This window comes from Mus caroli, chromosome 11 (genome assembly GCF_900094665.2).
Source record: "Mus caroli chromosome 11, CAROLI_EIJ_v1.1, whole genome shotgun sequence".
Classification (NCBI taxonomy): domain Eukaryota; kingdom Metazoa; phylum Chordata; class Mammalia; order Rodentia; family Muridae; genus Mus; species Mus caroli.
Window position 1 is genome coordinate 29,673,482 of NC_034580.1, and position 13,641 is coordinate 29,687,122.

Here is a 13,641-nt window from a genome sequence, read left to right on the forward strand (position 1 = left end):
GGTTTGCCTAGCTCAGCTTGCAAAGATAACAGGGCATCCAGTGGCCACATTTCCCTTCTCTCCCAACCCCAGCATTTCTGCTGGCACTGGCAACTTCCCCTTTGGCCATGGCTCAGTAGGTTTTATTTCTCCTTATGCGATTTACTGAAATTATATTCTGGGGCTGGCTCTTTGAAACTCTTGATGTTCACATCTCTGCTCTAATTCATTTCAGGCATGGAAGGGGACCAGACAGAAGAGAGAATGTAAGTGTGAAATGTCATTTAATAAATGCTTGGCACAGGGACAGCCAGTGTAGGCTCTGGGGAGGTGGGACTGCATCTGCCTTGCCCTTGTCTGAAGTTAGGTAATGAGAGCAAGACCTACAAAGAGTATCTTAAATGCCAGCCTCTGCATCTTGTTACTTAGAGTTCATCAAGCTGAATTGCCTAGCCCCTGGCCCTTTGAGAGGTCCCAGGGTGGCTGGCTTCTTGCATCCTCATCCCCAAGGGTAATTAGCAAGAAGTGTGGAGATCAGGAATAGAGGGAAGGGTCGGGAAGATGCTATGATTTTAGTGGCCCTGCATGACATCACTCTTTCTCTTTTTGTGTGAGCACTGTAATGGTCCTTGAATGTTGCAGAGAACATGGACTAGGGTTGCTCCACTTTTGTTCCAGTCCCAGGGATGTCTAAGGAAGATGGGAGGGGATGGCCATGAGCATTCCCAAACCATCAGGGCAGCAACTTGCTACAGAGACATAGGGACGGAGTGAAAGACAGACACTGAGGCTGACATCACATCCCTGAGGCACTGAGTTTCTGAGAGATTAATTCTCCTGAGAATCTAGGGTTGTGCCTTCCTCAACCAGAGGGGACATGGCCTTGGGGCAGGAGAGCAGTGACACTTTGCTTATTTGTGTGGCCCTCTGCTGACTTTCAGTATTTCAGGATGAGAGATTCTGATTGGTGTAGAACTGATGGTAGAAAGCTTTATTAAGCAATACTTAACTAATGCCAGGGCACAGTAACTAACTTTATCCTTATAAAGGTACCAGTTCATGACCAGTGGGCTGCTCTAACTAACCAGTTCATGGTCCTTTGATTTTTCTAGTCACCGGCAGGGCTTCTGTGTCTCTTTGAACCTCGTTTCTTATTAGAGAAAGGGGGTGGCCTTTCTCTTGTCTGTCTCACAAAGTGACTCTGCAGTTGAAATAGTAAGGGATACAATAGTAGTTACACCTTGTAAACTTCGCTATGAATAAATGAGGGACAGATATTGCAAAGGAGAGGCAGGAAAAGGGCTGGAGCTTTGGACCAGGCAGGTGTGAGGGTGCGTGAAGCCTTTCCTGTCTCCACGGTAAATGCGCTGAAGCACGAGTATCATTTCTATTGCAAAGCGTGTTCCAGTCTTACAGCGACTGGAGAAAATTGACTGAAATATCAGTAACCTCATGAGGCTTGTAAATGCTGTTATATCCAAGTCCTTTAGGAGCCTCAGAATCATTCCAGCTGAGCATTTGAGAGAAATCTCAGAATCGAATGTCTTTGGATGATTATGGACATTAGAAAAACCATAAACCACTTAGCACATTCTAACTAGATTATGAAGAGGGGGAAGCTCTAGAAAATTCTCCACAACCTATCTATTATGAAAAACTATAACTGTTAAAGAAAGAGCCAGGCACAGTTTTTGACTGAGGAGTGTCTTCTTAGAAATTGGATTGCAACGCTAAGTTAATCTATTTCACTGTTTTTTCTTTGCAGGATGAAGATGATGGTACGTCTCCAGATCTTTCTCACAAGCCATTCTCATTCTTAAAACTCCTATTCTCTCACTTTTCTGACCCTCTGTTTAAATAGAATCATTGAGTATGGGACACTACATGTCAACTAACATAAACAGACATAAATCTCATGGCTTTAGCAAAGGGGAATTACTTGGTTGGTTTACCAAGGAGAACTTAAGTTTATGTGTGATAATCCAGAGTACCCAACTGCACAGAAACTTGCATATATGTCTTGATAGAAATTTTTCTCATATTTATTCCCTCTAACATTTGTGGATACAGAATCAGAAACTGCAAATGAACAATATAGCATTCAGTTTGGGCATTAAAAAATAAAAAATGTAAATAATCTCTAAAATATATAAGGTCTCCCATTAGTGATTGTCTGCCAAAGAAGCAGTTCAAAATAAAATTAAATTCTCACCGTACAGAACAATAGCGATGTCAAGTGACTCCAAGGTAGCCAATTATCTAGACAAACCATGAAATAGGTTTTTTTTTCCCACTAGCATTTTCTAATTATGCCTGATCTTTTGGATTTTGTCTCTCCCTTCATGTCAGCTGGGTTTGGTTTAAGTTGGGGAGGTTCTTTCAATGTCCCTGGATTTGAATTCCGACTGCTCATCTTTTTCTTCTCCTCCACAGTGCATCAGAGACCTTTGCCACAGCCGTCACTACCTTCCATGAGCTCCAACACGTTCCCTTCGAGATCTGTCCAGCCCAGCTCCAAGAACACATTCCCATTGTCCCACATGCCGGGAGCCTTCTCGGAAAGGTCTGTGGCTGTGCCCCTCAGCTCTAGCTAAGCATAGCGCCGGGTGGCTTGTGTTCTAGCTTCATGTCTGTTGCTGTGACAAGTACCCTGATGGACAGAAAGGCAGGGGAGGAAGGTTTTGTTTTCTTTTACAATTTAAGGTTGTAGTCCAGTGCTTCTCAACCTGTGGGTCTCATCCCCTTTGGGGATTACATATCAGATATCCTGCATATCTCCTAACAGTAGAGAAATTACACTTTTGAAATAGCACTGAAATAATTTTATGGCTGCGGGCCATCACAACATGAGGAACTGTATTAAAGGGTTGCAGCATTAAGAAGGTTGAGAACTGGTGTTATAGTCCAACACATCAGGAAAGCTGAGGCGTGAAATCAAGTAGCTAGCCACAGTGTAGCCACAGTCCAGAGGACAGAGAAATGAGTGCACTCAGATAGGCTGCTTGCCTTTGCTTTTGCTGGCTGGCTTGGTTTATTCATAAACAGTTCAGGTCCTGACCCATGACATGGTATACTTACAGTGGGCTGAATCCTCCTATCCCAAGTAACTATCAAGACAGTTCCCCACAGATCCACCTACAGGCCAACGTGATCTAGATAATTCTTCAGTTGAGACTGTCTTCCCAGGAGTCCCTAGGTTGTGTCAAGCTAACAGTTACAACCAACCAGTGCAACTTAGCTACGGCAAACGCCAGGCAGCTTGAGGGAGAAAGGCATGAATAATTTCCTCCTTTGCCCCTCTTCCATGATGCCAGGGGGTTGTGGAGGGCAGTAATGACAAAGCAAGAAGCATCTACAGCCTGGCTTCTGTAACCCAGCTACCCTTGGGTCCCATCACCTTAACCCTATTTAAAACTGGTTCTTCTCTGTTTCTTGTTTTCTCTGCAGTAACATTGGCTTTCAGCAGAGTGCCTCCCTGCCGCCATACTTCTCTCAAGGTTTGTATGCTTGTGACCTTTGCCTCACAACATGTCCATGGGGCTATAGCATAATTGTCTCAAGGCCTTTCAGCAAAGGCTCTGTTTCCTAAAAGTATATGAGTTCTTCATTTTAACACTTAATTCAATGTCTGCAAGTTACCAAGGACTGTTGGAATGAGACACTACATAAAATACTACACACACACACACACACATGCATGCATGCACCAAAAGGCCAGCTTTATCCCTTATTTTCCTGCCCAGAGCTAGGTCCCTGACAGTTCAATAGAGAGCTTAAGGAAGTGCTTAGCTTCCTGGTGGTGTCAATGATGAGTCTGCTCTCAGGTTGTAAACTGGGAAGCATATTGAAAATATAGATGACAAGAACCCAGCCTCAGTGATTATGAATCAAGCCAGATATGGCAGCTCATACTTGTGATCTTGGGCCACTGGAGGAGGATTAAGAGTTTATGGCCAGCTTAAACTAGAGAGCCAACTTGCAGCTAATCTGGGCTTTATGAGATCATGTCTCAGAAAAACAACAAAAGTTTCTGACTCAGTAAGATAAACCAGAGGCTTCCTATTTGCAATGATACTGCTACTGGCTGTCTGCTGTGAGTGTTCCCAACGTTCAGCATGCGCACAGGTGCCGGGGAATCATGGCCAATATGGATCTATTTCAGGAGGGCTGGGTATCACCTGAGACTTAGCATTTCTAGCAAGTTGATGCTGTTGGTCCATGAGGTCTAAAGGTCTGTGAGACAGGACTGCCCTGGAATGATTTAAAGCAAGAGACCTGCACATGTAACTTAAAATTCTTACTGAATGAATGCATAGCAAAATAAGGAGGTCTTTGTCATGCCTAGAAACTGGCCTAGAACTGCCAGATTCTCTGACTTGTTTTCCAAGAAAAGTTTAAAATATATGGCGCTAAAAGCAAAATCACTCAGGACTTAAATATTGACTTAAAATGTTAGCACTATGGTAAAGAACAGACATTTTTAAAAAGTCATGTTCCATGTTCGGCTGGGGATCTGTTCCTGTCAGGAAGCTTCTGACGAGCAGAGCACAGCTCACAGAATCAACTAAGCAGGGCTCAGAAGGGCTCGCAGAGACTGAATCAGCAGTCATGGAGTCTGCATGGAGCTGCACTCGGTCCTCTGCATATATATTTTGTTGGTTTTTTTTTTCTTTTTGTTTAGTTTGGGATTTTTGTGGGATTCCTAACAGTGGGAGTGGAGATGTCTCTGACTCTTTTGCCTGGTCGTGGGACCCTTGATATGAGGGTTTGTGCCAAGTCTTATTGCACCTTGTTATTCTGAGTTCAGGTGATATCACTGGAGACCTCCTCTTTTCTGAAGGGAAGACAGGGGGAGTGAATTTGGGGGAGGCAGGAGGTGTGGTGAAAGACTGTGATGAGTGGAGGGAGGGGAAACTGCAGCCAGGATGGAGTGTATGAGATATGAATAAAGAAAAAATCATGGTCGGCATGCAGAAATAGATTTTAAATATAAAATTACACTGGTGTGTTTGACCTCCAGCTTAGTAATACATCTATTTTACACAAGCATCCTTCCCAGTGGGGCACATCATTCCCTGTATGAAAGACCACTGCTGACACAGTGGCAGATGCTAAAGCTCAAAGTTGAGGTCCCAGTGTCTTTTTTTTTAACCATGTGGGGTCCAGTTGTCTACTCATCCCAACTTTTCTCAGTTCTTCAAGCTCGCTGTTTTTTAACAGCACATGTGTGTTATTTGCCTGTCTCTTATAAACATCTAGATTCCAGACATTTCATTTGCAGCAGCATTTCACAAAGCACTGGATTTTGAATTGTTTGTGGGGATTTTGTATACGCACAGCTAATTTTTTTTTGAATGCTACCTCAATCAGAAGCCATGCTTTTTAAACCCCAAGACTGCTAGACATCTTGTCCTATGTCTTATTCATGGGATGCTCCAAGCCTAGGAAGTATTTTACCATGTGTTGTTCAAAAGACATCAAAACTCTCATCAGGACTTGCATGAAGACCCAGATATCAAGGGTAGTAGCTGATTGCAACAAAACATGTATGTGCTCACGTGTGCTGTATGCAGAACATGTATGTACCCATGTGCTCATGTATGCAGATCGTGGCTCTGTGTTTCTGATCATGGGGCACAGAAACAGACAGCTGTGCAATATAAGACTTAGTTCTATTATTCTTCTATAGTATTCGAGTTCATTCAACAAACTCTAAGTATTTTGATTGGATATTGAGAACCTAGAGAAGGCAGGTGCTAGCAGCTCAGACCCAAGACTCCCTACTCACAAACAGAGAAGACCATCTCAGACAACCCTGAAGAACTGACCCAGAAGTCCTCAGCTCCTCTTAGGTGGGCATCCTTTCCTCGGTGGATCCTAGTGCAGGAGTTACCTGAGGTGCTTTGATGTGTGAGGCTTCCCAGGACGCCTAGTGCAGTGACCCAGGGGTTCATACTTAGGCAAGGTAATGATTAGGAACCACAGGCCTTAAGTCTCAGCCCTGACACTACTGCATGGAACCTGCTCAGACTCTCTAAGTTTCACATGCTAAAGAAACTCAGTACGCCTCTGGTCACATGGCCCTGAAGCCTAAACATAACATACAGAAAATGCCTTATTTAAGCCTAGATAGAGTCATGTTAAGCAAACATTCATTGAATGAATGAATGAATGAATGAATGAGCAAATGACAGAAGAATGAGCAAGCATTCGAGATAACAGGACCTTTCAGTTCTTTTCAGCTTGGTTGACACAGAAACTGACTTGATACCCACAGCCAACACAGTCAAGCATTTCCCAAGCTGAGGGACTTTCCTCTAAACTTCCAGTGAACTCTAAGCAAAAGACGGTCTTAGAATAAAGGAAGCGTAGGCTCTGTGACAAGCTTCTAGCTGAGCAGATAGTTTGTGGTGTCCGTTTAGCCAACAGTTGTATATCTTAGGAAGCTGCAGAATCCAAACAAACAGAAAAATCACAGCAAACATTGGCTCAAAACCTAACACTATTCTCCAAGCACTTCCTTTCCCTCTGTGAAGTGGGAATGTAATTATCTCTTCCTGGCTGCCAGTGCAAGCTGTTGGGAGTGTCCATGTGTGCTGCTAGGGAGGCACCTATGGAGGCTCTGCTTGTGCAGGTTCTTACTGTGGTGTTCTTAAAAACAGGCCCACATGATGGTGTATGCATGTTTAGGAGCCCATGAGATGCTGTATGCATGTTTAGGGGCCCACATGATGCTGTATGCAAGTTTAGGGGCCCACATGATGATGTATGCATGTTTAGGGGAATCACTGAAATGTTGAGGTCTCTTCTCTCCAAATTTCCCCAGCATGGTACAAAACACTGCCCAAGCCAGCCTTTATAGCTTTAAAGAGATGGAAATTATATTTCCAACCTCTTATTCTTGAAAAAAGAATTACTCTATGGGGGCATCTGTGATGGATGCATTATGAGACTTGGAAACAATGGCTGATAGTAAATTAATATTCAAAATACTTTGCTTCGAAGGTCCAGGCAACAGGCCACCTCTCAGAAGTGAAGGCAGAAACTTACCCTTGCCTGTTCCAAACAGGCCTCAGCCTCCATCTCCTGGGGAAGAAGAGGTAATACAGCTGTTTCTAATGTGTTTGCCTTTTTTCTAGCAAAGGGACTTTAAGAAACTCTAGTTGGCTGTTCTGCTGTATTTGTGTCTTCCATTAGAGTTTTGTTGCGGCCATTTAATTAAAAGAGCATCTGTGTAGCTCAGTGGTCAGACCCTTGCCTGGGGCGAGGGGGAGGGTGTGAGGATCCCATCCTGGATCCACCACATAGCACACAATAAACCAAAAATGAAGGGAAGATGTAGACAAGAACTAATTTTTCCCATAGTGTTCTCTTACAGCCTTCCAGGGCATTAAGAAATGAAAAAATAATCCCATTTTTTACCCCATCTGTTTCTTGGTTTATAGCCTTGAAAAGGGAAGTTTCTTAGCTGCTCCATTAGGACAGAGTTTTCATTAAGTATGTTACTAGGATATAATAAGCTGAAAACGTTCCTCTGCCTCTGTCTTTCAGGATGGAAGGTTCCGTTATATAACGGGGGGGGGGGTCCTTCACAAATGCCTCTGCAGTCAGTGGCATGATAAGGAAGCAGTTCACACAAAATGACTTCCATGTAGCCCCTTCTAAGCGATTCTGGTCAAGAAAACAAATGTTTCAAACCTCAGAGATCTGAGGCAGTGATTTATGGGAATTATTAGCTTTTTTTTTCCTTTCCTTTTCACTTTGTTTATGTAACTACAGAACTTATAGTTCTTTTTAAAAATTTCTTATTTGTAGACACCCTTAGATGAAGAGTGGTATGTCTCTTATATCACCCGACCAGAGGCAGAAGCTGCTCTGAGGAAGATAAACCAGGTACCATTCTACCATGGATTGTCATGCAGTTATCAATGTTAGTGGATGGAGAGAAAGGCTGTTGACAACACACTGGCTCAAATGTGAGCCAGCTATCAATCCTGCCACTCTGTTCCTTTAAGACCCATCAGGGCTACCATCCTCCCTGCTAGCATCCATAGAACCCTTTCTCTGTGCGGCCATCACTTGTCTAGGGAAAATTCTAAATTAAGGAAATCACAGATCCATTGGCACATATTAGGGAGTTTCATGAATGAATTAATGAATGATGTGTCTCTTTTGGGGGCATCAAATAAATCATGTAACATTTCAGAAATCCTACTACTTCATCTTCCCCTTAACGACCAGTTATCATCCAAGTTCACGAGAAAGACTCATGCTAAAGGCATAGCCACAAAGCCTTCCAGAAATTTCTAGCTAGTCTTTTGATATGATAAAGTCTTAAGCAGGTCCATTACTGACCCATAACCCTACATCTCTTGATCAGAGAAGAGAGAGCAGTAACTCTTCATCTTTCACACTGTTACGGCTACAACAACCATTTTCAATCTCCTCAGCAGATGTGGTCACGTGGAGGACAGTTTTTTTATTTTATGATGATGATGATGATGATGATTTTAATCTGGGTTCCTGAGTCTTAGGGAGATTTTTTTTTTAATAAATGGGAGTGGAGTGTGGGTGGAGGGAGTTCTCACACTCTCCAGGTGATTCTGAATTCAAGCCAAGCTCTGATTCACTGGTCCAGTGGGAAGTTCTTTTACCACATATGTTCTGACCCGCTCAATTAACTTTGAACAAAAGGAGCAAAGGAATGTTGTTGTTGAATATTGATGGCTATTTAAAACCCTCTCTAATTAAGTACATAGAGGAAGGAGTGATTTACATGGGCCTTACTAATTAGCTCTATTTTAATATTAGGTCTTTGCCATGCAACATTACATTGCAATTATTCGTGTATGAAAATTTAGAGTACAGAACAAATCACATGCTCTGTAAGTATTGAGGAAAGGGAGACAAGGACATAGAAAGTCCACCTTCACTGCTGTTCAGGTGTGGGGTAAAGGGGCGTCCATCTCACAGGTAAATTCTGTGTTCTGCATGGGAACATGGACAGGGAAGGCCAGCCAATCAACAGATGTGAGTAGGTACACAAGAATTGAGCCACCTTATTTTGTATGGCCCTTTATCCATTAACTGGTCATTGGTTTTTATTACTGAAAAGAATACTTTATATTAAGACACTTCAAAGACATTAACTCAAAAACTTCAGATATAATCTCAGTTGTCTTTTTGAATAATCAAAAGATCCAGGTACCTGGGATCCCCAGCTATGAGGAGACCTCATTGTCACCTGGCACCATGACAGCTTTGAAGGTCCCTAAAGGCTTGTCTCTTACACGGTATGGAACTGACTTTCATTGCTCCCATTAATGGCAAGCACCCATTCTTTTAGGATGGCACCTTCCTGGTTAGAGACAGCTCTAAGAAGACAGTGAACAATCCGTATGTCCTCATGGTGTTGTACAAAGACAAAGTTTACAACATCCAAATCCGCTACCAGGAGGAAAGTCAAGTCTACTTGTTGGGCACTGGACTTCGAGGAAAAGAGGTAAGGATTTTAGTCTTCACTCTTTGCCCAGATCCCATACTGTATAGCAACTATGCAGTTGAATCCCATGCTGTTTGGCAGCTATGTTGTTAAACAACATCAGTGAGGCCCTCCGTTGAAGGAGGAAGGAAAGAAGAAAAGTACTACCCGTGACTAAGCCCACTGTAGGAGTCTTGCTTGAATTTTCATTCCAAATAATCCAACATCATAGGTGTAATCTGTTGGTGCTGCTTAGGACAGAACCTAGGGCTGTGCGCACACCAGTCAGGTGCAAGCACTGAACTTCATCTCTGGCCCCAAGCCTAAATTTCAAAAAAAAAAAAAAATGCATTTAGGAAGTGTCAAAGTATCTTATATTTTGTACCTTATATTTTGACTTCTTTTGACCCAATTTTGATATGATTGTTATCTCTATAAAATAATATTTAAAATGCCGTATGAGAGATGGCTCAGAATTAAGAGTGCTTACTACTCTTGCAGAAGACTGGGGTTCTTTCTGGCCCAACTTTCTATTTCTACCTTTTACTTACAGTTGGTTGGCTATTGAGGAGAAAATCTCTAAACTACCTGATAAATTTTACTCTTCCTACAATTTCCCCCAAATTAATGCTGATTAAAAAAAAACCATAATTACAAAATGCATACTGTCCATTCCACTGCTAACTTATCTCCCCGTTTGACTTTTCCAGGACTTCCTGTCTGTATCAGATATTATTGACTACTTCAGGAAAATGCCACTGTTGCTCATTGATGGAAAGAACCGAGGGTCCAGATACCAGTGCACACTAACACACGCTGCAGGCTGTCCGTAGCAAGTTAGCCAAGAAATGAGCCTTTCTGACTCTGTGGTCACTGCGGCGAAATCACGTGACCTTAGCAAATCGCCGAGCACTTAGCAGTAGAGCAGACTGTTAACTCGGGCCCAGAGTTCTGCCCTGCCCTTTTAAAGTATCTGAAGATTGTTGAATACCACACGATTTATTTATTTTCTTTGATGTTTATAGAGTATAGAAGTGATCATGTTCACATTTGAAGTCTAAGAGTGCATGGCAGACATGAGATTTTGAACATCCATCCCAAAATACAGTACTTGATACAGTACAGAAATAATATGGAGCAAGCTGAAAAAGTACTGAAACTGATCATTTTTGATATATTTTATAATGAAACTTTTGTCAGGCTGAGGCATGATCTGTTTTTTACACAACTTAAAATGATTAAAATTCATTTTGGAGCAGCAATAACTTAAGAGGCTCCAAAAATAGAACTCCATTGTTTCTTATTTGGTTTTATAGGGTGTGTTTTTATGTGTTCCCTTTCGTAATGAGATTAATGCATGTTGGGATAACTTCCTGGGATTAAAGTTATCGTTTGCTTTACTCTTTTTGATCATTAAGACAATGTTGTTTGGTCCTTGCTGTTATATTTTTAAAGCAAATGTAAGCTACCTTTCTGAACATACAAGAAGGAAATAGGCTTAGGTTCAGTGATGCAGCCTTGCTGTTGAACATGCTGGGCTTCCTGTTGCTTCTCTATCCCAGTCCCTCATGTCTCCATCCACAGTGGCCTCCATTCTAGTACTGAAGGTCTCCTGGGAAGATGAGCAATGCTTGGTAAACACACACACACACACACACTTACTTCCAGCCCACCTTCCTACTAGATGCTACTTGTATTTGCTGGCCTTCAGTTAGACAATTTGACTTTCTGGAATGGTCGCCTGTTCCTGTTCCTTTGGGCCTGCAACAGTTCATAGAGGATCTTGAAGTGAGAATGTGAGGACATCCGTTCACTTCATGGTGACTGGGAAACAAAAGAAAGGACAAGAAGCACATTTCCCTCCATGTCTTACACCTTCCGCCTAACTGGGCTTCATCTCCTAAGGTTCCACCACTGCCCAGTGCTGCCCTGGTCGGGGGCAGGGGGCCAAGCCTCTAACATGTGGGCCTTTGGAGAATTCTATCCAAACCTCTGCTCTGGTTTTCTGTTTTATTAGCCCAACAAGTATGTTGCAAAACTGCTGTCTTGTCCTCAGATTGGCTTTTAAACCCTTTGAAGCACCTCAGATCTCCTTCAATTTTGAAATCACACTTAACAGAAGGCAGAGAGGGATTTCTGGCCTCTGTTGGTCTAACTCGCCATTTTTGACTTTATGATGGCGTGGAAGTGATGCCTGCTAAGCACGAACTGTACGTCAAAGTTTGAATTTTGCTTTTCTGGGGCTAGCAGCTGATGCTAGGAAATGTGAGAGTCTTGGCTAGCATATGATCACCAAGGCACACATCAGTACTTTACATGTTTTATGTTGAAGCTGGTTTTTTTCTTTTTGGGGAGGGGCTGCTATGAACACTCAATAAATTAAATAATACATTCCATATTAAGACAAAATAAGAGTTTGTGTTAGGGGACTCTGCCCAGCTGCAGGTTAAAGTGCATGATCCGAGCATGTTTAAGGCTGGTGAGTCTGAGCTCTGATGTTCAATAAGTTATGAACAGTATAGAAATTCTCAATTCACAGACTTTCCCCTCACCACTGTAAGCTTTATCAAGATATCGTCAGTGTATCGGGACGAGAATTTGCAGTATTGTTTATGTTTAGCAACATGAACCTGGTACACACGGAGCACTGACATCCCTTCTTCTCTCAATCTCATTCTCATGGGATGCCTGGCTTCATTGTGTGGCATCATTGTGTGACTTTTATTGACAAAAGTTTGATTTCTGACCTACACAATTTTCAAGTAGGAAAGAATATTCTATACTTTTATTTTCATGAGTTAAGAAAACCTTTTTAAAAGGAACCAAGTTAATACTGAAGACACACTAAGATAAGGAGTAGGTCGACTGTGGAAGCACTTAGTGACAATAATAATGTTGTTCTGCAAAACCTCGCCATTACAAAGCAAGAGTTCTCAATTTAGGAAGGATCCAGCACTTGGAAACGAGAAACCTGAAAAGCTTGTATACGTTTCCTCAGGAGGATGTCCATAAGGATCTGCAGCATCTGCACTATGTGAGATACTGAGCTAGGTCCTGGGAAAGGGCAGCAGGATGCTGCAGGTTCTGATAGAGTAAGCTCAACTTGTGCCTTGCTTTACGGCACTCTGTATTTAAAGGTAATGAAAAGTAAGGACATGGTAGATCTCAAAGCATTTATTGGTAGTTACGATGGTTAAGATTGTCAACTCAAGTGGGTTTTAGAGTCACTTAAGGGTGCATCAGTGAGCATGTTCACAGAGAGGTTTAGCTGAGGATGAAAGACACACTCTCAATGTGGGTTGAGTGCACAGAGCACAGCACTGCCGTCTTTTCCCTCTTCAAAATGGTGGCTGCAGTATGACCAGCTGCCTCACTGTCCTTTCCCTGCCAAGATCAACCGTATTTCCTCAAAGCATAAGTCCAAATCAACCCTTCTTCTCTTAACTTGACTCTTACCAGGGGTTCCTCACAGCACCAAGAAGAGCAGCAGTAGATGACAGGAGACAAAAATGTATTTGAATCTCTTAGAACAAAGGGGCAAAAATGAGTGTTGTGGGTAAGGTGTTCTCTTGCACCACTATGGCTGCAATCGGGGAATCTCTGTTTTCATGACTAGCAGAAACACGTGTGCTTTCTTTGAATTCTATTCAGTTCTATTCTTCTGCTACAGTCTTGCCTATTTGAGCCATGAGCCTTATGACACCAGCTTGGGTCATTGCTCTGCTCTTTGCCTACAGATTAATATCTTAGAAAAATTAAGTCATTCAGGAACTCTCTCTGAAACAGAAAATCAGTCCTTTTTAGGGTCACCCAAAGGCAAAGCTGTATGCTGCTGCAGTAGCACCTTCTTCTACTAGAACATGGAGGAAGGAAGCCTGTGTACACACAGCAAATACAGATAGGCCAATTCCCAATATCAGACTTCCAGCATCAGTGGAATCAATTTCCCTTTGAGGCAGTAAAACAAGCAAGCAAGCAAACAAAAAAACAGCTTTCAAGATGGCATGCTTACTTATAATTATATTAAATTATATAATTAAATTATATCACTAAATTATATAATTAAATTATATCACTAAACTTAGTTCTTCCAGATTTTTAATTTTTATTTATTTTGCTTGTTTTTTTTTTTTTTTTTTTTTTTTTTTTTGGTTTTTTCGAGACAGGGTTCTCTGCATAGC

General features: G+C 42.1%; 1 protein-coding gene across 1 annotated transcript in view; it reads left to right on the forward strand.

Moving 5' to 3' along the window:
- Positions 1–11,855, forward strand: part of Lcp2 (lymphocyte cytosolic protein 2) — a 45,009-nt gene extending 33,154 nt beyond the window's left edge. The window contains exons 14-21 of the mRNA XM_021177401.2: positions 215–245; positions 1,745–1,757; positions 2,413–2,542; positions 3,427–3,476; positions 6,985–7,079; positions 7,795–7,872; positions 9,326–9,481; positions 10,171–11,855. Of these exons, the coding sequence (XP_021033060.1) occupies positions 215–245; positions 1,745–1,757; positions 2,413–2,542; positions 3,427–3,476; positions 6,985–7,079; positions 7,795–7,872; positions 9,326–9,481; positions 10,171–10,293 (676 nt within the window). The 3' untranslated portion in view covers positions 10,294–11,855. The remainder of the gene's footprint in view (positions 1–214; positions 246–1,744; positions 1,758–2,412; positions 2,543–3,426; positions 3,477–6,984; positions 7,080–7,794; positions 7,873–9,325; positions 9,482–10,170) is intronic.
- The last annotated feature ends 1,786 nt before the right edge of the window (positions 11,856–13,641 follow it).